Source organism: Triticum urartu, chromosome 3, assembly GCF_003073215.2.
Source record: "Triticum urartu cultivar G1812 chromosome 3, Tu2.1, whole genome shotgun sequence".
NCBI lineage: Eukaryota > Viridiplantae > Streptophyta > Magnoliopsida > Poales > Poaceae > Triticum > Triticum urartu.
In genome coordinates this window covers 257,503,502-257,530,118 of record NC_053024.1, presented here as the reverse complement: position 1 = coordinate 257,530,118, position 26,617 = coordinate 257,503,502, and the positions used below count along the sequence as shown (strand labels likewise).

General features: G+C 48.8%; 1 protein-coding gene across 1 annotated transcript; it reads left to right on the top strand.

Annotated features, from left to right (window-relative positions):
* The first annotated feature begins 7,644 nt into the window (after positions 1 to 7,644).
* LOC125543776 lies at positions 7,645 to 11,686 on the top strand. Its single transcript, XM_048707244.1, has 3 exons — positions 7,645 to 8,152; positions 8,901 to 9,940; positions 10,402 to 11,686. Exons 1-3 carry the CDS (start codon positions 7,944 to 7,946, stop codon positions 11,430 to 11,432), a joined length of 2,280 nt encoding a protein of 759 aa, XP_048563201.1. The 5' UTR covers positions 7,645 to 7,943; the 3' UTR covers positions 11,433 to 11,686.
* The last annotated feature ends 14,931 nt before the right edge of the window (positions 11,687 to 26,617 follow it).

Here is a 26,617-nt window from a genome sequence, read left to right as displayed (position 1 = left end):
GTTGCTTGTTGTTCCGGCCTCATTTAAACTTGCCTAGACAGGTAGTTTTACTTTGCTTCATCCCTTGCCATGCTAATCAACATTTAATATTGTTGAGTACATAAACGAGATCGAACTAAATAACTTGTTGTGGTGCTCCGTCAATATGCAACTCGTTGCATATTGAGCTCCACTTAACTTGTAGTTTTGTTTGTGCACTTTGCCATGCCATGCCTCTTTAAACCGGACATGCATCATACTTGGTTGTGCATCATGCCATGTTTATGTGGTGGTTGTTTACTATGTTGTTTGCTCCTTTCCGGTGTTGCTTCTTCGGGTTGGTTCCGACAACGTCGCGTTTGTGAGGATCCGTTCGACTATGTCTGTTTGTCTTCTTCATGGACTCATTCTTCTTCCTTGCGGGATCTCAGGCAAGATGACCATACCCTCGAAATCACTTCTATATTTGCTTGCTAGTTGCTAGCTCTTTTGCTATGCTGCGATACCTACCACTTGCTATATCATGCCTCCCATATTGCCATGTCAAACCTCTAACCCACCTTATCCTAGCAAACCGTTGTTTGGCTATGTTACCGCTTTGCTCAGCCCCTCTTATAGCGTTGCTAGTTGCAGGTGAAGATGAAGTTTGTTCTATTTTTTGGAACATGGATATGTTGGGATATCACAATATCTCTTATTTTAATTAATGCATCTATATACTTGGTAAAGGGTGGAAGGCTCAGCCTTATGCCTGGTGTTTTGTTCCACTCTTTCCGCCCTAGTTTCTGTCATACCGGTGTTATGTTCCTTGATTTTGCGTTCCTTACATGGTTGGGTGTTATGGGGACCCCTTGACAGTTCGCTTTGAATAAAACTCCTCCAGCAAGGCCCAACCTTGGTTTTACCTTTTTCCTCACCACCACCTACTTTTTCCCTTGGGAGTCACTCTCCCGAGGGTCATCTTTATTTTAAGCCCCCCCGGGCCAGTGCTTGTCTAAGTGTTGGTCCGAACCGAGTAGACTGCGGGGCCACCTCGGGGAAACTTGAGGTTTGGTTTTACTCGTAGGATGTCTCATCCGGTGTTGCCTTGAGAACGAGATATGTGCAGCTCCTATCGGGATGTCGGCGCATCGTGCGGTCTTGCTGGTCTTGTTTTACCATTGTCGAAATGTCTTGTAACCGGGATTCCGAGTCTGATCGGGTCTTCCTGGGAGAAGGAATATCCTTCGTTGACTGTGAGAGCTTGTGATGGGCTAAGTTGGGACACCCCTGCAGGGTTTGAACTTTCGAAAGCCGTGCCCGCAGTTATGGGCAGATGGGAATTTGTTAATGTCCGGTTGTAGAGAACTTGAAACTTAACTTAATTAAAATGCATCAACCGCGTGTGTAGCCATGATGGTCTCTTTTCGGCGGAGTCCGGGAAGAGAACACAGTATCATGTTATGCTTGAAAGTAAGTAGTTTCAGGATCACTTCTTGATCACTTCTAGTTCATGACTGCGCTTTGCTTCTCTTCTCGCTCTCATTTGCGTAAGTTAGCCACCATATATGCTAGTGCTTGCTGTAGCTCCACCTCACTAACTTTTCCCTACCCATAAGCTTAAATAGTCTTGATCTCGCGGGTGTGAGATTGCTGAGTCCTCGTGACTCACAGATACTTCCAAACAGTTGCAGGTGCCGATGATACCAATGCAGATGACGCAACCAAGCTCAAGTGGGAGCTCGTTGAAGATCTTGTTCGTTGTTTTGTTTCGTTTTCGGTTGATCAGTAGTGGAGCCCAGTTGGGGCGATCGGGGACCTAGCAATAGGGGTTGTCTTTCTTTATTTGGTTCCGTAGTTGGACCTTGATTGTATTCTGGATGATGTAATGCTATATTTATGTATTGTGTGAAGTGGCGATTGTAAGCCAACTCTTTATCCCTTTCTTATTCAGTACATGGGATGTGCAAAGATTACCCCTCTTGCGACATGCCTACTATGCGGTTATGCCTCTAAGTCATGCTCCGACACATGGGAGATATAGCCGCATCATGGGTGTTACAAGGCCCTATTGATATCTTCACTATGCTTCATTTCTTCAAGACATAATAACCAATATCTCAATTCACCATGATCATATCAAATTTCTCCTTGAATATCATATTGGACATCATTTGCTCGTACTCATGCTCCAACATAGTATCTTGAGAGGCACAATTAATTCTTCACTTGAATTACTTGCTTCGAGACATAATAATCCATGACTCAACATATGAGCTCATAATGATCCTATCTTCAAGCATATGTAGAATTCTTCTCTTTAATCATTCTCTCAAGATCTTGATCCATCATGGTTCAACCTATAAGCCTTGATGCATGCACAACAATATGTATATGGCATTCATTTCGAATCCATTCTATCTCCTTCTTGCATCACCATGGAACAAACATCCTTCAGTTCATCCAATATTCTTCATGCATTGGAAATGGAACTTTCCTTCAAATGTATAACTCAACGCAAACATTAGTCCATTAGGATTGTCATAAATTACCAAAACCAGACATGGGGAATACATGTACTTTCAGTGTTCTGGTCCAAGGTGAGCCGGAATGACTCTGCCTGGATCCGCTGTGATTGCGCGTCCTAGGTGGCTCATTATGTCGCCATCCTAGCATTCTCAGTAGTAAGTTCTTCCTTGGCATGAGCTATCTCGTCTCGCAGCTTTGCGATATCCACTTTGTGCTGTTCTTGAGTCTTCGGGGTTACCTCTGTCCCCATTAAAGTCGCCAAAGCATCCAACATCTCGGTCAAAACCTGATCCGGCGGGCGCGCAGAGCCGCCAGCACCAACCGTCGCTGCAGCCGTTGAATTGGAGGTCATAGCCGCAGTGGTCGTTGAACCGAGCACCGGTTGTGTACCAGCCATGAAGATCGCAACCCTGTTCGGCGGCTCATAGGGGTCCAAAATACTGTCACCATCGGAACAGCCCCCAAGCCTAGTCTTGTAGTTGATACATTGAATCGGTCTCACCAGTTGAAGACTCACCATCAGAGAAGATTACCGTCTCTCCCCCGGAGACAGATCCTTCAAGATCCGCCCCATGGATGAAGCCAACGAAGACATGCTTCACGGCGGTTTGAACCTTGATGGGTCGTGCGCGCTGAGCCATCTCGACAATGTCAGCGCAGGTGTCCGGCCCAGGCCCTGACTCACCGGTCTTGCCGATGAAGACATGGATTCCGCCAAAGGGGAACCGGTACCCGTACTCAACTGAGCCGGCCTCGGGGCCCCAGCCAGTGTCGTCGATGTAGAGCTTTCCGCGACGACTCTTGGTCATCCGGCCCACGACGTATCCCTTGATCCCTGCGAAGCTGCCCTTCAAGAACTCGAAACCACTTTGCACTGGCCCCACGGTGGGCGCCAACTGTCGTGGACTTAAAACGGTAGATGCCTTAGCGAAAGGACTTAGGTGTGGAGCCATCGCCGCTAGGTTATCTTGAAGGGGTTAAAATGGGACAAAGGACACAGGGAGTTTACCTAGGTTCGGCCCCTCTCAACGAGCTAAAAGCCTACTCCTACTTTAGGTTGTATTGCTTGGGTTTCGATGACCAGGGATCAATATACTTGACCAAGCTCTCAATCAATTGTTACTTGAGTTAACCCACCGCCGGGTCACCCCTTTATATACACAGGTTGATGCCCGGTGGTTTGCAGAGTCCCGGCCGGCTCATACACAACGTGTCCGGCTCAGTGACCAACTAAGCTTGTCGTACAATACAAGTTAAACATATGGCGGCTTACGCCCGTGGGCCTCAAGTCGTCCCCGAGTCTTGGGCCTTCAATGAGCTTGCTCTATGAACCGCCATCTTCATATCTTCTTGGGCCTTCATCCTATGAGCCGCCAGTGGCATGACCCGGCCCCTCCTGGGTGGGTCATATCCAGTAGTTATATCCCCAAAAGGTGGCTCTTTGTTGTATGGGAATATTTGGGAATTTATAGAAGTGGAATTAGGTTAAACGGAGCTCTTGTGCCCACAAGCTCAGGGGGGCGCGCCCCTCGAGCTTGTGGCTCTCTCGTATCTCATCTGGTCTCCTCTCGAAGCTTCTAGGGTCCCTTCTGGTCCAGAAAAAATAATCCTAAGATTTTTTCCATTTGGACTTCGTTTGATATTGATTTTCTGAAAAACCCAAAACAAGCAAAAGACAACAACTGTCCCTGGGCATTGGGTTAATAGGTAGTCCCTAAAATAGCATATAAATGCATATAAAACATCCAAGATTGATAATATAATAGCATGGAACAATAAAAAATTATAGATACGTTGGAGACGTATCATGGCCACCAACATTCGATAAGCAGATTGTACCGTAAATACTCCACTATTCTCATGGGGCCATGACCAAAAATCATCCAACTGCCTAGTACACAAAGGAATGGCCATTATTGCAACCGCATTTGTTTACAAGACTACCTCTGCAAGCATAGGGCGATTCCGATCTCCATTAACGGTAATGAGCTCACTCACAAGTTGCAGGGGGTTTATCATCCGACCGGTGATCGGCCTCATGTAGGATGGGCAGGGAATCCAATTGTGTTGCCAAATATTTGTGGACTATCCATCACTAATCTGCCCGCAGGAAATCACAAGAGGGAAAGTACTTTGCTTTCGAGACCCTTGCGATCAAAGAATTCAGTTCCACTAGTATGCGCCAACCCTACCTAGCAAGTAGTGCGAGATTAAAAAGCTCAATATCTCGGGACCCTAGTCCTCCACAATGCTTGGGCCTTGTCATCATGCTCTACGAGACCCAACTGAGCTTCGTTTGCCCTCCTTACTTCCTCACTAAAACTTGTGAATCAAAAAATGTATATGCTCGCATAGACCTCGGGGGAGCTTGAAACATGACATGGAGTATGCTGGAACACCCCGAGCAACAAATTTAACTAGAACTTCCTTACCAGCCACCGATAGTAACTTGGCAAGCCATCCCTTCACCTTATTCCATACTATGTCTTTCAGAAATTTGAAGGCCCATTCTTGCTGTTGCCAACATCAGAAGACATCCCCGGTATATTTCTGACAAAGACTCATTGGTGACATTAGGGCTGTTTTGACTTCATCTCTGAGGCTGTTTGAGCAACCCTTAATAAAGAAAACTGAAGATTTGGACAAGTTAATGCTCATACCAGAGGCACTACTATAACTCTCCAACAGACAGGACAACTTAGTTGCTCCATCTGTACTGGCCTTGACAAACATCAGGCTATCATCTGCAAAGAGCAAGTGGCTCATCGACGGTGCTGATGGAGCTACTCGAATTCCTCTGAGGTGCGGTGATTCATGTTTTGTTTTCAAGAGGCGTGTAAGGTCCTCCGTTGCTAACAAGAATAGACATGGAGAGATTTTTTTGAAAGATCCAGCATCGCTGGCTTTTCATATATTAAGCAGAGAGCATAGGGGAAGAAAATTCATAATCAAGTGATCATGGTGGGGGTGTTACAGAGTTGGCGCCAGGAAGAGATCGTCGGAAGGACAGCAGGCAGAAAGAAAAAATCGGCCTGGGTCGCCAAGTGGTGTTTCTAGGCATTTGGCCCCGGCTAGCCTCCAAGAATCCATGTCATGCCTTATTGCTCCGAAGATTTCATCACTCTGCCTTTGCTGATCTCTAAATGTCCTTGCATTCCTCTCGAGCCATATATGCCAGGCCACCAGCATCAAGGTGGACTGGACCCTTTTCCTGTTTGCCATCCCAACTGCACGCATGGCATGCCTCATCCGTTGTTTTGACGATCCGATAGGTCCAACTGCTGCGGTTGTGAGACCAGCGCAACATGGAGAGATTGGGTCCCCTTGTCGGATCCTCACGGATGGTTAAATTCTTCCAACTTGCCACCATTAAAAAAGACTGCAAATTTTAAGTAGCGTACCATCCTCATAATTAGAGAACTCCAAGAAGGTGCAAACCCCATCTCCTTAAGCAACAACATTTTCTTTTTGAGGGGGAGGGGAAGGGGAAGGGGAGGGGGCCCCTTAAGCAGTTGCATAAGAGCATCTCCAATCGTTGAGCCCCCAGGAGGCATTTTTTCGCTGCCTGGGGACTGCCGGCGAAGATTTTGGCCCGGGGATGAAAATCTTCCCAGCCGTGTCCACCCCAAGCCACCCCGTCCTTCCAGCAGCGCGTCCTCGCCGCCTCCGCTGGCCGCTGCTGCTCTCGTCCGCTATGGCCGCCGTTGTTCATGCCCGCGCCCTGCTGCTCGCGCCCGTGCCTGGCCGCGTGCACCCTCCCTGACTGCCGCCGACGAGGATGGAGAGGAGGAGGAGAAGGAGGTGGGGGCGTGCCTGCCACGCCCCGGCCAGCTCGGCCGCCGCACGCGCCGCCCGGCCTCCCGCCCTGGCCGCCCGTGGAGCGCGCGAAGGAGCTGGGGTCCCCGAGCTCCTGCAGCACGCTGAGGGAGGAGGGCAGCTCCACGGCCTCCAGCTCGCCCGTCGGGTCGGTGACGCCGGCCGAGCGGAGGAAGTCGAGCGCGAGCAGTAGCAGTGGGAGCACGCGGCAAGAGCAGTAGGCGGGCGCGGCGAGCATGGGCGTTGCCGTGCGCGGGCGCAGGCGGGCACGACGCGGGCGCGCACGGCGTGCGGCGGCAGCAGGAGCGGGACGCGGGAGACGTGCGGCGGCAAGGACTTCACGCGCACCACGAAACTGCTGGGCAAGCTCCGCGCGTGGTGCCGAAGCTCACGGACTACGGCTTCCACCCGCTGCTCCCGCACCTACTGGCCGCAGCCAAGTGCCCCGGCAGGACGCGTGCGGTGGCAGCAGGAGCAGGGCGGGGAGCGAGCCGGGGGCGGCGGCGGGGGCGAGAAGGAATGGCGGCTGCGGCGGCCCGGGGCGGCGGCGGGGGCGAGAAGGCGGGGCGGGGCGGAGGAGGCGGAGCGGCGAGCTCTGGCAAGAGAGCAGCATGCGGCGGGAGGGAGAGAAAGGATGAGGCGGGGCGGGGCGGGGCGGGGCCGATCTTTTTGCATGCATGGGTGGTCCCTAGCAGAGAAAGGAGGAGGAGGAGAGAGAGGAAAGAGGCTGACGCGTGGGGTTTCGCCATGCAAAAAGTAATGCCGGCGGCCCCAAGGGCCTCCGGATGGGCTGGGTGTGGCTTGAGGTTGCCAGGGCTATTTTTGCTCGAATCCGGCGAAAAATAAGGACTTGAGGAAATGAGTGGGACGTTTTTTGTCCGCCGACGCCCAAAAAATGGTCTGGGAAAGCGTCTTGGGGGGCTAGTGGAGATGCTCTAAGCACCCACCATTATACAAAGCCTAGTGTGGTCTCGTTGCGGTTATGAGAGGCCGACTCCGCAGCCCGAGCAAGGAAATAGCCCAACCCACGTTCAGGCCGCGGTACACGTAACCCCCCACCCCCCTGAATGAGATCCAATGTCTTGCTGTGAGCAAGGCACCGATGAACAGTATGGTGACTGGCTCCCCTCTCCGCATCGTCCGAGCCAGAATCAACGGCCAGATCTGCATGAACAGTAACCGTTCTACAATGTTCGGTCTACGGTACCCCACCTACAGTGTTTGGTCTATAATCTCCCGTACAGTGTTCTGCGTTACAGTATTCGATCTGAACCGTCTCCTTGATTCAACGGCTGACTGGGCCGCCAGTTATGCCGTGCCTTGCCGTGGGCAAGGCACTGGATCTCTGTCCCACCCCCTACCCCTTCTTCCTCTTCCCCAGACGGGGAGACCCCACCTCCCCCGTCCGCCTCCCCCTTCTGCTTCTCCATAGCACGGAGACCTCCCATCTCCACGGAACAGTACACCGCCGCCACCGCCGCTCGCGCTCGCTGAGCGCTGCCTTCGCTCCTTTGCTGGTTTCATCTGCCTCCCTCCTCGCGTTCTTAGACAAGAAAGTCGTTCTTGGCTTGATCAATTTTTGTCTTGAGCGGAGGGGCAGCTCATGGTCGTGACCCGGTGAGGGCGGCGGCGGTTCCGGGATGGGAAGCGTCGGTGGAGAGGAGGAGTTCCCCGCCGGCGTGACGGGGGCGGACGCGGAGGTGGGTGCGCTAGTCTGGGTGCGCCGCCGCAACGGATCCTGGTGGCCCGGTCGGATCCTTGGCCAGGACGAGTTACCCGAGAACTGCGTGGTTCCACCGCGCTCTGCAGGCACACCCATCAAGCTCCTCGGCCGCCCGGACGGCAGCATGTCCGTACAACCACTCTTCCTAATTGCTTCTCTGTTTCTTTCTTGTGCTTATGCATGCGTAGATTCGATCTGTTCGGATAATCCTTGCTGTGGTTTCTACCACGGCATAATTTTCTTTTCTCCTGATGATGCCATCCATATTTTGCACTACAGCAAACGATGCCGATTGACACCGTCTGCTGTTCTTTCTACCCATAGAGTAGTATTAGTATGTATAGTACCTCTCTCAGACTTGGAAATGGTGAAAACTAGGTACATCCTTGCACTATCTATTTTTCTATTGCAAAAATCTTGCAAGGCATTAGAAGGATCAATTAGGTGACATACATATTGCATCCCCTCTGTATGCTAGGAAGAAAAGTGCCACGCATCAAGATCTGGGTTTAGTTGTTATGCTGACTTGTGCAAAGGCTATGATTTATATCTGAACATATGCTCATGCTAAGCCTGTGATCCCCCCCCCCCCCCCCCCCCCCCCCCTCCCCCCCCCCCCCCCCCTCCTCCTCTTGTCAAGCTTAGTTTATGATAACATTTCTTGCCTGGATGAACTGGTGGTTCTTATGTTTATTCACTTCCATTGCATCTTTACTCTGTACATTGCTTCGTTTTAGGTTTTGTTTTTCTAGTTTTGACTCATTTATTTTGCACTTATAATTCCCTTTTGCTAATTCGCATAGATTATTATGTTTTTCATGTTGATGTATCTTAAGTCTGATTTTTTATCTTGTTCTCTTTTACTTCATCATAGTGACTGGTATAATCTTGAGAAATCTAAGCGCGTGAAGGCATTCCGGTGTGGTGAGTATGAAGAGTGTATAGAAAAAGCGAAAATTTTGGCTCGCCAGCAAAAGAGGACCTACAATGAAGGAAAGTATGTTCGCAGGGAGGATGCTATTATGCACGCCCTTGAAATAGAAAGATCTCGCTTTCCAGACGAAGATGAGATGGACGATGCTATGTGTGCATCTGAGAACAGGTATTCTGCAAATTCTAGAAACATAGGTGGAGCCAGCAGAATATCTTCTCGCGTAGAAAGGGGTCTGTATGATATTGAAGAAAACTCACCTCAAGGTTTATCTGAAGGGTCAACATTTTTCAAGGTGCCACAAAATATATCCTCTTCAAGTACTAGGTATGCTTCATCTTCAAGGAAGAAACGGAAGGCATCAAACAAATTTGAGGATGACACAGTTAAAGGATTCCGGCGTATGAGAGACCTTATTGGATCAAACAGGACCCCCAAACAGAAGTCAAGTGCTGGTTCTTTTTCAAATTGGTATCATGATTTACCTCATCTTGAAAGTGGGCCAAGCTTTGGCTATGAGTTGCCTAGCACAAATGGAATAAACAAGAATAATCAGTCTCATTCATTGACAAAAAGGAAACGCTCCAATATTGGTCAAGCTTATGAAAATTCAAGAAAGAAAGATAAGCGACGTCCTTTGTCAAAGTTATGTAAAGATTCAGCAGTGAAAGTTCCAACATATTGGGACGCTTCAGGACAGTCTTCTGTCCAGTCCCCTGGACACAAACTGTCGAACGTGTTCGAATCAAATTGGGGGGGATTTTCTTTGCCAGGAAATTTAAATTGTTCTTACAGCTCGGGCACTTCAAGTGTGGAGACTTCAGCAGATGCCTTATGTACTAGTCACAGTGGTTCTACCAAAGCTTCTAAACTAAAGGAAGCTGAAGTCTTGGACGGGACTGGGTTTCTTAGTGATGGCTGCTCTGATGATGATGAGTTTCTTGATGCTCACCGTACTATGGAGGATGATGTCACAGCAGAAGGTAAACAGATAGTACCGCTTCCTTAATTCCACTTTCAGCTGCTATACATTTAAGCACTGTGTTCAAGATGATGACCATCATATAATAGCGGGTAATTAGATACGGAAGAAGTTATGCGTTTGGTTGTAATACTCTTTGAGCAACTTTTGAAATAGGGGTTTTACCACACCAGGTTTTGTTATTATAAGCTGCTCCATGCTTTGTGATCAAGTCGACCATGTGTTAGAGGTGAATCCTGTACACATTGGCATGTTTCCTTTACCAGCCTGATCTTTCATATTTCTACCATATAGCTTTGGGATTTATCACAATTAGTTAAGTATGCACATTCTTTATTTCAATCTCTTATTCTTATGGAAGTTACTGATTATGTTGCAAATGGTGAATATCTGTTCAGTTTTTCACTATCTGAACTATCACAGAACGCACTGCTTAATGCTTCTCAATTGATCTTTTATCAGGCCATTTGCACACACATGGATCGTGTGCATCTGTAAAGGATGAGACCTTAAAAGGCAAGACACAAATTACTGACTATAGCAGAGAACACATACCCTTACTTCGTGATAATACAAGTTCCAAGAAGAAAAACATACAGGTAACTCCAGTAAGCTGCAACATGGATGAAAGTTTGATCGTGGAACAATATGGAAGGACAATAAAATGCAAGGAACAAGATGAAGATGTTACTGGGTTGGATGCACGAGTCGGAAGTACTAGTGATCCTGGGAGTAGCATGAAATTTGTGCTGGTTCCTCCAGATGATGGTGCTGGCATTATGGGGCAACAATATTATGAAAGCGGACCCGAGCATGATGAGTCATTCGAAACTCTAAGCAACCATTCACACTCTGAAAAGGTTGGGGCAGCATCCCCATATTATGGGTCACCGCTTAAAGTAATACTGCCTGAGCAGAAACCTGATATGAAATCTACAAGATGCCATGTGGTAAAGCCAATGAAGAGTGTACAAGCAGACTATAAACTTTATGATGTTGAGTTGGCAGTCGAAGGAACCTACAAGGGCCACCGTGCACCTCTTGTTTCTCTGACAAGTAAATGGAACCGTAAACCTGTTATGGGGTTTCCTGTACCTGTTGTTGTTTTGGATGATAGTTGTCCTGTGGAAAGTAGAGATAATCACCATCTGGCAAAGAACAGTCCTACCCACTTGCTAAAGAGGAGCAAAGTTGCAGAACCGCGCCAGCCAAGATCGTCACATTCATCTAAATCAAAACTTGGTGGCCGTAAAAAGGTCTCGGAGCATGATATGGATAAGTCCTGGCGGCCACATACCAAGAAATCAGCATCTTCACCAAGGAAAATGCGCAGGCTCTCATCTTTTGGCAGCAGCCGCAGAGAAAGCACAAAGAGAAATACTGTAGTTCGGAAAATTGGCGGGCCAACTATCGCGTGCATCCCGGTTCGACTTGTTTTCAGTAGGATCAATGAAGCATTAAGCTTTCAAGTGAGATCAGAAAACACTAGCTGAGGTGCTCTGCCAGGACTTCGAATTAAAGAGAGCCTCCGATCATACAATTTCTAGCTTTTCATGTACATTAGTCACCATAATTTTTTAAAGCTTGATGCCTGGCATGTTTATATGACTATTATGTGCTTGTAATCCATAAGTGCAGTAGGCAATTGTTACTTACCCACCGTGAGTGTTGGGTGAGATTTCCATGGTGGAAGGAAATAAGCAGCATCAGTAATTTTGCGCTGATGGTGTTGAAGGAGGGAAGGAAATAGTATTTCTCTTTGCTGATAGAAAACCTGGCAGTAACTTGGTTTAGATTGGTGGAGAAAACACCAGTCAAGTTTCAAATTTAAATCTCAAGAAATTCCATTTGTGCTAAGCAAATTGTTCTGCTACGACGAACTCCGGTAGCTGCCCATGGGCGACCTCATCGAGGGATGAGAGCTGGCCTCAACCCTCAAGCAATCACCCTAGAGCAAGTCCTCGTGGTAAAACCAAGGCGGTGCCGAAAACGTAGGTTGGATCGCGGCTACCACAAACAATGTCCCATATGTCGGAGAGGAGGCGGCTGCCGAGGCCGAACTACAACTTCTCATCACACCCCTTGGAGGCCGCACATTGGAGCACATCTCCAACTCCAGAAAGAGAAGAATGATGTCGCTGCAAGACATGACTGATGGCTTCAAACCAGCATGAGCGTTGCCGTAGGACCACCTCGCCGTTGGACTGTTCCAAACTCCGGCTTGCAACCTGCAAGCAGCGGCCGCCATAGCCGTCCGACTCCACCTCGCCGTGGATCAACCAGGTGGGGAGCTCATCGTCCCCTATAAACCTTGTTATGCACCGCCGTTGAGCTGTAGGAGAACGTTAGGGCAATTCCAACGAGCCGTTGTAGCACCCCCCTCGTCTCCGTCTTCGCCAGCAACGCTCCAAGCTTGGCTACCTCGCTCGCCGGCCGCCTTCATGCCGACACGCCTATTACCTGATCTGGGATGGACCGGACTCTTTTCACCGGTCGGCTTCTTCCATCACGCCCGCAAGGTGTTCAATGTTTCGCCCGTAAGATACAAATAGATAGTGGCGATAAGTACTTTCAACAACTTCATTTGCGAGTAGGATGATTAGTCGTCTGACGATGAGGAGATTGTGTTTGCTACTTTGGTCATCCATGACCACATTAGTAGGCAACGAGCAATGTTCAGAGCCTCGATACTGGGGTATGCTTCGGCGCTGAATCGCAACAGAGAGAGCGATCATTGCCTACTCTGGGAGGACTACTTCAAGTCCGCTTCCCCACTCTTCAAACACCACCTATTCCGTCGCTGCTTCCGGGATGACTAGACATGTGTTCAATCGTATCCGGGAGGGGGTGGGGGCGTACAGTGATTATTTTGTATGCAAGGAGGATGCCCTCGGAAAGGTTGGCTTCTTCTCTTACCACAAATGCACTGCAGCTATTTGGATGCTTGCATACGGAATACCCTGTGATCTTATTGATGAGTAAGTCCGCATGAGCGAGTCTACGTGCCTAGAATCCATGTATAGGTTCTGCAAGGCCGTGTTAGTGGTTTTTGGTCCGGAGTACTTGAGAGGGCCAACTGCTACAGATATAACCCGGTTGTTGGCGATCAATGCTGATAGGGGCTTTTCGGGGATGCTTGGTAGCATAGATTGTATGCACTGAGAGTGAGAACTGCCCTTTTGCTTGGCAGGGGCAGTATATGAGCCATGTAAAAGTTTGCACTGTCATACTTGAGGCCATGGCTTCACAAGATCTCTGGATTGACACTCTTTTTTTTGGCATGGCCGACTGTCACAATGACATCAACGTGCTTCAACGCTCTTTGGTGTTTACAAGGCTTGTAGAAGGCAACTGCCCAGAGGTCAATGTTGAGATCAATGGCCACCGCTACAACAAATGATACTACCTTGCTGATGGTATCTATCCTTAATGGACTACTCTTGTCAAGACAATCCCCAACCCTTTAGGAGAGAAGAGGCAGAGATTTGCCCAAGCACAAGAGAGTGCTAAAAAGGATGTTGTCGGTGTCAAAACCGGCGGATCTCGGGTAGGGGGTCCCGAATTGTGCATCTAGGCGGATGGTAACAGGAGGCAGGGGACACGATGTTTTACCCAAGTTCGGGCCCTCTTGATGGAGGTAAAACCCTACGCCCTGCTTGATTAATATTGATGATATGGGTAGTACAAGAGTAGATCTACCACGAGATCAAGGAGGCTAAACCCTAGAAGCTAGCCTATGGTATGATTGTTGTTCCTACGGACTAAAACCCTCCGGTTTATATAGACACCGGAGAGGGCTAGGGTTACACAGAGTCGGTTACAATGGTAGGAGATCTACATATCCGTATCGCCAAGCTTTCCTTCCACGCCAAGGGAAGTCCCTTCAGGACACGGGACGAAGTCTTCAATCTTGTATCTTTATAGTCCAGGAGTCCGGCCGAAGGCATAGTCCGGCTATCCGGACACCCCCTAATCCAGGACTCCCTCAGTAGCCCCTGAACCAGGCTTCAATGACGGCGAGTCCGGCGCGCAGATTGTCTTCGGCATTGCAAGGCGGGTTCCTCCTCCAAGTACTTCATAGAAGATTTTGAACACAAAGGTAGTGTCCGGCTCTGCAAAATAAGTTTCCACATATTGCCATAGAGAGAATAATATTTACACAAATCTAATCCGCTGACGTATTCCGTAGCGTGACATCACACCATTGCCAAGTCTTTATTCGAATCGTTTTACTGTCCCACCTCAGCGCGTTTAGCGAAGCGGTTTCTTTGGCACGTCTTGTTAAAGCAGAGATCGTGTCCCCTTATTCCGGTATTCTCATCAATACGGGCATGGGTAACCCAGTCGTACCCGTTGGTATGTTTTCTCGATCAAAGGCGAGTCCCAAACGGTCACGGGGAGGGCCCTTGGTATTCAACCTCTTATAAAGAGACCAAGGTCTTACTCCTTTTTTTTCAATCTCAAACGAGTTCGCCCTTCGCCTCGAGTTCCAACACCCAAGGCTCCAGATTTCAGGCGCTTCGGACCTTCGACAATGTCTGGTTCCGACCTTCGAGGCCGATGGATGCCCTCCTCCGTCACGGAGGAGGACGTGCTGAAGTTGAGAGAGGCCAGGTTCTTGACCGACGAAATTTCACATAGGCTGCCTGCGCAAGGGCAGGCCATTCCCACTCCCAATCCTAGCGAGAGCGTGGTGTTTGTGCCTCACTTCCGTCGGGGGCTAGGCTTCTAGACGGATCCCTTCGTGAGGGGGCTCATGTTTTATTATGGGCTGGAATTTCACGACTTAGCTCCGGAGTCCATCCTCCATATTTCCTCATTCATCGTCGTGTGCGAAGCCTTCCTCCGTATTACTCCTCACTTCGGACTATGGCTCAAGACCTTCAAAGTAGAGCCGAAGATGATCGAGGGACGGCACGCGGAGTGCGGAGGCGCTGTTATAAGAAGGAATGGTGATGCCCCATGGCCCGAGGGCTCTTTTCAAGAGGAGTCCAGCTTATGGCAACGAGAGTGGTTTTATATTACCGCTCCCAGGGGCACCAAGTGGGTGGCGCCACCTGCCTTTCGCTCGGGTCCCCCACCACAGCTAGCGTCATGGGTCAATAAAGGACTGGACTGGGGGCCGTCCAAGGACGTGACCTTGTTGCAGGGCCGCATTCGAGATCTCCTAGAAAGAGATATCAGTCTGGTCGTGGTGACACAGGTTATGCTGATTCGCCGAGCTCTGCCCTGCAAACGTCGCCCCCTCCACCTGTGGGAGTTCAATCCAGAGGGACCACGAGCTCTCCAACATTTTATGGGCGCGACGCCCATGGAGATGTACAAATTGTTCTTTGGATCACAAGCAATGTGTTCGGACTTGACCGAGGACGCAGGTCTGAGCCGCAACCGCCCGGATACTCAAGTAAGTAGCCCTGTGCCCGGACTCGCAATCCGCATATTTATCATAAAATTGCCCTTAGAAGAGCTATCCTTTAAACAGGAGTGGATAGCGAAAGCAAAGCTAATCAGGTGTCTGCCCCCCTCCCCAAGACCACGCCGGGTCCCGTTCTAGTCAGGATGTTGGAGGTTGTGCCTTCGGAGGAAAGCGAGGGAGGGGACAAGGAAGCTACGACCTCCTCGAAGGAGGCTGTTTGGAAGGGAGGAATCGAAAATTCCTCTCCTCAGGGGAAGAAGAGGACCGCCTCTGAAGACCCGGAGACCATGGCCTCAAAGCGGGGGAAGAAATCTTTGCCAGAGGGTCCTGTGCTGGGGGATACTTCGGCCGAATTATGCCCTCAAGGGGATCAGCCCTCCACCGAGCCGTAAGTAGAGAGGAGTTTTTCTTTTTAAGAAATGAGAGAAATCCTTGCGTTATACCTAAGAAGAGTAATCGAAAATTTACCTTGTAGCTCGGACCTTAGCCCTTCTCAGTAGAGCTCGTCTTCGGGGGATCTTCTTCCGGAGATGATGGAGAGCGGAATGCCTCCCCCTGCCGTACCGCCTTGCGAGGCGGGCGATCCTGAGGTATCGTCGCGGAGGGTTTCTCCGAATCCGGCAGGGCCGGAAGGTAGTCATATGGCCCCCCCAAAGCCCTCCGCATCCGGCCTTCGAAAAGGGCCATCGGACGAGTCCGACACCGTCTGGTGCGCGGTCGGAGGAGCTGAAGGATCTGCTAGGGCGAGCATCTATCTCATAGGAGCACCATGCATTGATGGGTACGGTGATTGAGAGGATTTCATCCGCGGAGAGCGGATTGCACGAGGCCGTCAGGAGTTTACTGACAGGTTTTGAGGTACGCGAAATAATGTACCCTTTTTGGACAGTCGCGCATAAATAAGATGCGCCCTATGCAGATAGTAGCCCCTGAGACTATGCGTTGTCAAAAGTGACGGCGCGCAGAGGATCATAATCCCAGGTCTAATATGCCGCCTTCATACGTAGGTGGCAAAGTGTCGGGTGGCCAGTCGGACTGATGAATTTGCCGAGCTAAGGCGGCAACTTGACGTGGCAGATGCCGACATTGCGCTTGTCAACAAGTGGCTTGACGAGGCACAAGGTATATAATTACTCCGGCGGCACCTGGTAAGAGGAGCTTTATGCCAGTATCTTACAATGTGTGCGCTTGATGCAGATGGTGCTGCTACCATGGAGAATCTTTGGGCGGAACTTACCCGAGCCAAGGAGCAAACCGGGAAAAGTGATGCGGCTGCCGAAAAGGCAATTGAAGAGCTGAAAGCCGAACAGGCTACTCACTGCCGAAGCAAGAAGGAAATGGCCGAGATGGCTGTGAAGCTGAAGAGCGCTGCTGACCATTGCAAGCTTCTTGAAAAAGAAGATCAGGCGGAACAGACGGACCTGGAGAAGGCCATTGCCGACGCCAAGGATGCTCGCTCTGCGATGAGAGCTATGAAGGAGGAGCTGCATCAGGCCGGAGAGATCGCGGCTGGAAAGCCCTTTATGCTGCGGAGGAAGTTCTTTGATCCTAAACATGCTCCGTTAGACCGGATGTGGAGTACGGCAGACACCTATCTGGATTTGGCAGCGAGTGCCGCAGATGCGGCCGAACACTACCGAGATGAAGAAGATCACGAAGTGGAAAAGCTCTTTTGGTCGTAGTTCCACAATCCGGAGCGTCCACTGTCATTAGCCGATCGTTTGGCCGAATGGGCCGAGCTAGATAGGTTGTCCGGAATCGCCATGAAGTATGTCATGAGTCATCTGTGGCCAGAGAGGCCAGAGCCGAAAAGTTATTTCAACTTGGTGCAACAGTTCCTTGGTGCAGCGCCCCATATCAATGCGATGAAGAGGTCAGCGTACATAGAGGGTGCGTGAATGGCTCTTGCCCATGTCAAGACATACTGGGCGGAAATGGAGGCCACCGCTGTTGCATCCCCAGACTCGGATGGAAGCCGAGTACCTACCGAGCACTATTTTCAGGAAGTTCTGCAAGGCGCTCGTTTAATAGAGACGCAGTGCTCGAAGGATACTATATTCGAATAGCATATATTATTGTAAAACAATATTTTGATAAATTGTAGAAGCTTTTTATACTTGTGCCTGCAAGTATTATAGTACCTCCTGTGCGGCCGTTTAACATATATGTATATATAATATGAAAGATGGCAGTCGTCGGCTTCAGCTCCCACACACATAATGCGGGGGTGTTCGCAGAAGGCGCATTTTCACACTTGATCCAACGTCTTGGTCCTACAAAGGAGGTGATAGCGCAGCGAACTAGGCAATCGGACTATGATGCTTTATCACTTTCACTTAGCCATAGGAGTTTGACAGTGAGGCTACTTATATAGCCCCTGGTGGCGCCCGCGCTCGCCCGAACTCGGGGCGCGTATGTGCCTGGCCGGGAAGCGGCCCTTCGTTAATGCGGAGGAATCCTAAAGATTCCGGTAAGTCATCGAGTGGTTGACCAGTCTCACGCTATATCATGACAGTCAGTTTTCGGCTTTCTCTACTGAGGTGCTCGCCTGGCCGAACCGGGGCACAATCACAGTAGTTCTCCTGGTGCCGCCTTAGCCGATAGAGCGGAATGTAAGGTAGCAAAACACAGGAGCCGGGAAAACCCAACATTTGACCAACGACATGATTCGGAGCTGATGCATATAAGGTCAAACTCGCGACGCCGAACACTCCCTAAGGTATTCGGTCTTTATGAGGGCGGACGGGATAACGCCCTTAGTAATAAGCCCCTAGTGTCCAGGTACGCGCAAAACTCTGACATGGCCACATGCCAAAACGCCAGCCTCCTCCTTGGTTATACCAAGAAACCAGGGGATGTGTATCAACAAGAGACAATAAAAAAGGTTTACGCAGGGTCTTAATCTGAAAAGAATCCTTGGAACGGGTCCCTGCTGCACGTCTGCGCCTGTGTCTCCGTTGTGCCATATCCTGGACGGGCGTAGCACGGTGTTCATCTGTAAAAGAGAGGAACTTAGTTAAAGAAATATCGTGCCGAACATGAGTTATACTAAATAAACGAAGTATAAATCGAAATGGGTAAAATTGAGCTTTATTGTCTCTTGTTTTATATGCGCGAAGCCCCTAGTACAGGGGTATACGGCTATTAAGCCTTTATCAATTGTATGTTTATGACGGACTCGTCTAGCCGTGTCCGTGGTCTTGACGACCTGTTTAGGTGCTTTGGCTGGTGAAGCCGCTTTATTGTGGGGCTGTCAAGGCAGCCGCACTGTCTTCCGCGCGGGAGGAACAGTCAATGTTTTCCCTTTAATGAGATGATGCCTCGTGGACCGGGCATCTTAAACGTAAGATATGCATAATGTGGTATTGCGTTAAAGCGGGCGAAAGCTTCACGTCCCAGCAGTGCTTGATAGCTACTTGAGAATAGGCTGATGTGGAAAGTTAGCTGTTCGCGACGGATGTTATCGGGGGAGCCGAACATAACTTCTAGCCAGAGAGAACCCATGCAACGGGCATCCGGGCCTGGCGTTACCCCTTGAAAGGAGGTTTTGCTATGGTGAATTTTTGTTGGGTCTATCCCCATGTTGCAGATTGTGTCCTGGTATAACAGGTTTAGACCACTGCCGCCGTCCATCAGGACATTTGTAAAGTGGAGTCCGCCAATTATTGGATCTAATACCAAGGCAGTCCAGCCTGCGTTCCGGATACTTCTAGAGTAATCCTGATGGTCGAAGGTGATCGGTTTTAACAACCATTGGAGAGACTCCTTTTGGATAGGCCGTATGGCGCGTATCTCTGTTGGCGCCATTCTGTTCGTCACGTGAAGTAAGTTTACTGTTTTGACTTCTTGTGGGAAATCCTTTTGTTTCCTGGTGCTCTGCTTGTGGGGTTCGTCATCGTCCTCACTTGGTGTGTCGAGCCCCTTGTGTTCGGCGTTGAGTTTGCCGGATTGCTTAAAAACCCAACAATCTCTGTGGGTATGGTTCGCAGGCTTCCTGGGAGTACTATGTATTCGACATATCTTGTCCAAGATTTTGTTTAAGTTGGATAGCTCGTCCCTGTTATCCTTGAGGGGCGGCTTTCTCTGATTCTGCCGCGAGCTTTTGAATTCGGCGTTGACCTCCGTGCTCTTTGGGCTGTTTCCCTTATTCCGACGCTGGTCCTTGCTGCGTCGGGGTTTTCCGTTTCCATCCCTAACTTCGGATGTACTTGGATCGCTGGTGCTACATCTTGCCAACCAGCTGTCCTCTCCTGCGCAAAAGCGGGTCAATGAGGCTTGTTAATGCAGCCATTGTTCTTGGCTTTTCTTGGCCGAGGTGTCTGGCGAGCCATTCGTCTTGAAAGTTATGCTTAAAAGCTGCTAGGGCTTCGGCGTCCGTACAGTCGACTATCTGATTCTTTTTAGTAAGAAATCTGTTCCAGAATTTCCGGGCTGACTCTCCGAGCTGTTGAGTTATGTGACTGAGATCGTCTGCATCCGGAGGGCGGACATAGGTCCCCTGAAAATTTGCCTGGAAAGCATCCTCAAGCTCTTCCCAACTTCCAATGGTGTTTTCGGGAAGGCTTTTGAGCCAATGCCGGGCTGGCCCTTGAAGCTTGAGGGATAAGTATTTTATGGCGTGGAGGTCATCTCCTCTGGCCATGTGTATGTGGAGGATATAATCCTCGATCTAGACCCCAGGGTCTATTGTTCCGTCGTACGCCTCTATGTTTACGGGCTTGAATCCCGCTGGAAATTCATGGTCCAGCACCTCATCGGTGAAACATAGGGGGTGTGCGGCACCCCTGTATTTGGGTGTGCCATGATGTTCGGATATTTGTTGTGTTGCATTGCTTACTAGAGCTTTCTTTCTTGGCCCGTAGATAGATCTGGCTGGGCCATCTTTTTGATGAGGATCCTTTGGTGGATCGCGTGCCGGCTTGTGTGCGGCACCGCTTGCCGCTCTATGCTGGCCATGCGGTCGTCTATCCAACCGGGTGGCTTTCCTATTTTTTGACTGCGGGGGCTCTAAGGCCTCCTCGTCAAATTCAGGCAGTAGCTTTTGCTTTGGATAGCTTTTTGTGCGGCGACTACCGCCATATTTGTTTGCGGTGTTGCGTACTTTGCTCCATCTGATTCTGAGTGCATCTTCCGCAGTTTTGAGCTTCCGCTTCTGCTTTTTCAGGCTACGCGCAGTGGCGACGAGCCTTTTGTGGAGGTTCTTCTGCTCCATGAGCCTATCCGGCGTAAGGTCGTCCGGACTGTTGTTTTCGCTGGGGACAGGGTGTTTGGTTTGTTTATCCAAGTTGCCCTGTTCGGACGGTTGCTCGAAGGCATGTTCGTCGTCCGCCGGCTCGTCCTGCTCTATGGCTGGGTCTGTATGGCTGCTGTCTCTATCCAGGCAGGGCTTGGAGTGGCGCTTGCGTCGCCGCTTTGATTGCTTTTCGAGTGAACGATCCCTCGTTGCATCCCTGTGTTCCTCGTTGTTGCTTCCTTTGGGTGTGTCCACCATGTATACATCATGAGATGAGGTGGCTGTCCAGTGCCTTATAGGCGTTGGTTCATGTTCATCTCCTACATCGTCTTCCATACCGTCGATGTCTTCGGAGTCGAAGTCGAGCACATCGTTTAAATTATCATAGTGGCTACGAAGTGGGTGGTGGGTGGGCATCGAATTTCTTCATCGTCCACATCCCAATCCTGCCAGTCATAGCCCGACCAGGACTCTCCTGATAAAGAGAGAGGCCTAAGTGAATTCAGAATGTCTGCGGTAGTGAACTCCATGATCGGCGCCCAATCGGATTCGATCGGTAGGGGCGCGGAGGGCTCGGAGTCCGGAGAGGAGTCCGACATCTTGGAGTCACGGGCTTCGTAGAGGACAAGGCTGGTGTTCGGCTTGATCGCCGTAGAGATTGTAGCCCCCGAGGCGGTGTCTAACCACCCATCCTCGATTGGTGTGGTCGGCTCCGAGCCAAGGGTCGGAGCGGACACAGGTGCGGCCTCCAGGGCACTGTTCGACGGTAGAGCTAGATCATGCCCACCGGGACAGTGCGGTGCGCTCGGCTGCGGCTCAGATCCGTCGAAGATCAAGTCTCCGCGGTCGTCCGCTGTGTAGCTTAAACTTCCAAATCTGACCTGACGGCCAGGGGTGTAGCCTTCGATCTGCTCCAGATGGCCAAGCGAATTGGCCCGTAGTGCAAAGCCGCCAAATACGAAGATCTGTCCGGGGAGAAAAGTCTCACCCTAGATCGCATCGTTGTTGATGATCGGAGGAGCCATCGGGCCTAAAAGTGACGACACAAAGGAACTCTCAATGAAAGCACCAATGTCGGTGTCAAAACCGGTGGATCTCGGGTAGGGGGTCCCGAACTGTGCGTCTAGGCGGATGGTAACAGGAGGCAGGGGACACGATGTTTTACCCAGGTTCGGGCCCTCTTGATGGAGGTAAAACCCTATGTCCTGCTTGATTAATATTGATGATATGGGTAGTACAAGAGTAGATCTACCACGAGATCAAGGAGGCTAAACCCTAGAAGCTAGCCTATGGTATGATTGTTGTTCCTACGGACTAAAACCCTCCGGTTTATATAGACACCGGAGAGGGCTAGGGTTACACAGAGTCGGTTACAATGGTAGGAGATCTACATATCCGTATCGCCAAGCTTGCCTTCCACACCAAGGAAAGTCCCTTCCGGACACGGGACAAAGTATTCAATCTTGTATCTTTATAGTCCAGGAATCCGGCCAAAGGCATAGTCCGGCTATCCGAACACCCCCTAATCCAGGACTCCCTCAGATGTGGAGCGTGCTTTTAGTGTTCTTCAATCTCGATGGGGTATCGTTCGGTATTCTGCTAGAACTTGGAGCGCCAAGAATTATGGGTGGTGATGACTGCTTGTGTGATCAAGCACAATATGATCATAGAGGATGAGCGTGAGGATGAAATCTTTGATCAGGGGTTTCAATTGTAGGGTGGAAATGTTGTGCCTGAGCATGGAGGAGTGACAATATTTGCACAGTTCACCAAATTTCATCATCAAATGCGTGATTGGAAAACTCACATTCAATTACAAGATGATTTGGTTGAGCATATGTGGGCCCACCTTGACAACCGAACACTGCCACCCAAACACAGACAAGCCCCGACAAAGCCCAAAACACCGACCCAAACAGATAAAAAACACGCGAAATCCGTGTCTCTTTACGTCGAAGTGCTGAAGTTTGCCCTTAGCAACTTGTGACCTTAGCTGGGAATTATAAGTGATGTGCTATCAGCAGCGGGCCATCGCGGGGGAGACTAGAATGAGATTGTGCGATCGTGCGATCTTGACATTTGAGCCATGGGATGGTAATCGTACGGTGTAGATGTGTGAAGTGGGTTTGGATGTCACATCATGCATTTAAGCCCTTGAATTTGGGCATTATTCTTTGCATACAAATAGCACAACATCTCCATCGACATGTTCTTGCCTAAAAAAAAATCTTCTTTGCCTAAAACAACAACACCATTATTCCATTCTCCGTCTCAAATAACAACATCCTGGATAACAGATCTGAAAGAAGAAATATATCAAAAATAAAACTTCCGCTAGATCAAATGCACCGGAAAAAAAGTCCGACTTACTCCTACTTAGGAATTGATGAATACATATATAGAAAAGAACAGTTCACTGGATGTAGACGCAAAGAAAACAAGTTTGTTTTCCTAAGTTAAATGAAACAAAACACAAAACATGAGACGGGACAAGAAGTGCAACTGCAGTACACATCGAGCCGGGGATTATCTATGCGAACCAGGCCATCCGTTGGAGAAATGGATCTGGCAAGAGGGGGACATAAGATCTTCGGCCAGATCTGTAGCCAAGGGTGCCGGGTCACCATAGAGGCAGGTGGCGGGATCTGGATGATGTCATGTAGAAGCAGGCGATGCTTCCTACCGGCTGGGTTTCTCGGGACGACGCCGGTGGATCTCATGGTGGCCGGATACAAGGCGCCATGTGTTAGGAACTCTCCCTCAATATCACTCCATGGATTCAAATTTGAGCTACAAGCTTACAACGAGAGGGGAATTCGAGAGGAGAGGGATGCACACACGCTATCCTTGCAGTCAACTAGCCATTTGCCACCGCGTGCATATGCTACTTGTGAGCTGCGTTGGGATTTTTCCTGAAGAGGAGGGGAGATGCAGTACAGTAGAGATAAGTATTTCCCTTAGTGAGGACCAAGATTTATTGAACCAATCGGAGAATCACGCAAAGCCTCGTGAACCACACCTGCAGACACAAAAGCAAATATTTGCAAAGTAAAATAAAAGTAATAAATTGCAGCAAAGGTATTTTGGATTTTATAATATGACAAAGGTAGACCCGGGGGGGCATAGTTTTTCACTAGAGGCTTCTCTCTCGAACACATAGCATAAGGTGAGTGAACACATTACTGTTGGGAAATTGATAGAAAAGCGCATAGTTATGACATATTCACGGCAATGATCATGTATATAGGCATCACATCTGAGACAAGTAGACCGACTCCTACCAGCATCTACTATTATTACTCCACCAACCGACTGCTATCTAACATGCATCTATGGTATTAAGTTCATGAAAAACAGAGTAACGCCTAAAGAAAAAATGACATATGCAGACAGAGTAAACCCAATCAATATGGATAAACCCTGTCATTTTATCTTTAATGGCAACAATACAAATACATGTCTTATCCCCTTCTGTCACTGAGATATAGAGAACCCAAGATTGAACCCATCGCAAAGCACCTCTCCCACTGAAGATAAATCATTCTAGTTGGCCAAAACACATGGATGGATCGCAGATAAATACAACTTCGCCAGAGTACCAGAAAAGGCCTCCAGATGGGATCTCGGAAGAACAGAAGCTTGCGGCGGTGGAAAAAGGGTTTCAGGTGGCCCTCTGTTGGTTTCCCTATATTTGAGAATTATAGAAGTGGAATTAGGTCAGATGGAGCCCTCGTGGGGCCCACAAAGTAACAGGGCGCACCCTGTTGCCTTGCCGTCTCCTCCGTCGTCGTTTGGCTCCCCCGAAGCTTCTAGGGTCGCTCTTGTCTAGAATAAAATTGTCAAAAAGTTTCATAGCGTTTGGCCTCCGTTTGGTACTGATTTTCTGGAAAACCAAAAACGAACAAAAAAGAACAACTGGCCTAGACACTGGGTTAATAGGTTAGTCCCAAACAATGATATAAAATAACACAAAAGTCATATAAAGCATCCAAAATTGATAATATAATAGCATGAAACAATAAAAAATTATAGATACATTGAAGACGTATCAGCTTACCAGAAAGAGAGAGAGAAGAGGCAAAGTGGATTTTCAAAACATGGGGGCGATGGAGCACTTCATTTTGAGTTGCTCCAAAAAGGTGCTTAACAAATTAAAAAAAATGATATTTGCATGAATACACATGCATACTGTCTAAGTACGTGTGAAATTTCATTTGACAATACGTTTATTGTGTGCTGCACAAAAAAGAAAAAAAATTGACCCAAAAGTAAAAAAAAGTCGCCCCAAATTTGCATGTATTTTGTCTTTTTAATCTTTCGCATGCAAGCACGTATATTGGTGAAATTTTGGCACGTCATACTGCACTGCTATATGTGCATGTACACAAAATTTTGGAATTTTTCAAGCCATACAAATTCATTTTTTTGAACTTTAAAAATAACGGCACAAAGTGCCCGTGCTCACATGTCAATTTTCGGAGAAGGAGGTCTTATACGGTTACAAGGCCCAAGGCCCATTCCGTGCCTACAAGCCGAGCGGGTAGTAGAGGCTTGCACACGGGCATGTCATCTGAATTGCTTTCCCCTTCTTCGCGCGCCCGTTCCTCGTGGCTGCTGACAATCCCTCCCGGACGACAAATGGCTTGTCCCCAAGCCGGGGGACGTGAAAACAGTTGATTATAATATAAAATGACATATAAAGCATACAAAAGTGATAATGTAATAACATGAAACAATAAAAAATTATAGATACGTTGGAAACGTATCACGCGCCATGTGAGGTTGTGGGTTCCACAGGACCCCACTCACCAGTAGCCCATGTCCACCGCCTTCTTCCTCCTCTAGAAAAATTCAATCTTACTTTCTTGCCCGAGTTCTTGCTCATACAAGCACCATTTCCAATCTCTTTGCTCCTTTGTATGTAACTCCTCCAATGGTCATATTAATTTTTGTTCTAATGGTTTATACTTTGCCTATTTTGCTACTGTTGGTGACAAGAAAAATGAGCTTGCTGATGGCCTGCATGTGCACAGGGTTTACTTGTGGCCTTTTCGAAGTAAGAGTATCGATCCCACAGGGAGCACACGAATTAAACTTTGCCTCTTGTAATAAATTATGGACTTGTGCCTACAAGTAATTGTAGACTCCAGACAAGGTGAGGGCGAAAATAAATTGTTGTTGTGATGCGGAGAAAACTTGAGAGTAAATAACATAAAAAGTAATAAGAAAATAGTAGATTGAGTAACTAGTGAACTAACAGAGGAGTAAGATATTCTTAGGGAATCTGGAATCCCCATTCTTATGTTTCTAACGCAACCTATGCATGGGAATGGTATGATGTGGATACTTGAGCCACTCTTAACGATTATGCTGGGCGGAGCCAGGTACAGAACACGTTCTACTCTAGGTAGACTCGTGCCACACGCGCCACTACCGTAGTCTCCCTCCTGCGGGGTTAAAACTAAGGTTATTAAGGGTTGCCCCATGGACACGACCTCTCTAAGGTTTCTCCATAAATCCCCTATCAATTTCAAAGGTTAGAAGTAAAGAATTTTACAGTCACCTTGAATTACATTCACATCATACGCTTTACAACGACAGTGATACACTTCGTGTCCAAATGGCGATAATGCTGAGTGGGGCCCCTTCACTACATTCATGAAGGTTATTAAACTAAACATTCAATAGAGGATCTCATATCCAATATAATGATTCAAATCCTATACATACCAAGGTTCATCCATATCCCCGTGAACTAGGGGCTACTCACACACGGAGACAACAAACATCATGATGATAGTGATGATGAACATGGATGAATCACAAATGTAGCACACTAGAGACGATTCACGAGGGTTCCCGAGGTTATAGTGAGATGGATGGAGATGATGATGATAGTGGAGATGATGTTGTAGTCCCCGCTTGACTTGGTGGTGAAGACAATGATCTTCTCCTTGCCAATCCCTCCTCTGGATGATCTCTAGAGGTAGGGTTTTTGCCTTCTAGACGAGTTCTAGTCTCTCCATGTG

Coding starts and splice junctions, on each gene's coding strand:
- LOC125543776 (XM_048707244.1), top strand. CDS start 7,944: ATGGGAAGCGTCGGTGGAGAGGAGGAGTTCCCCGCCGGCGTGACGGGG. Junction 8,153..8,900: donor GGCCGCCCGGACGGCAGCAT/GTCCGTACAACC, acceptor ACTTCATCATAG/TGACTGGTATAATCTTGAGA. Junction 9,941..10,401: donor GGATGATGTCACAGCAGAAG/GTAAACAGATAG, acceptor ATCTTTTATCAG/GCCATTTGCACACACATGGA.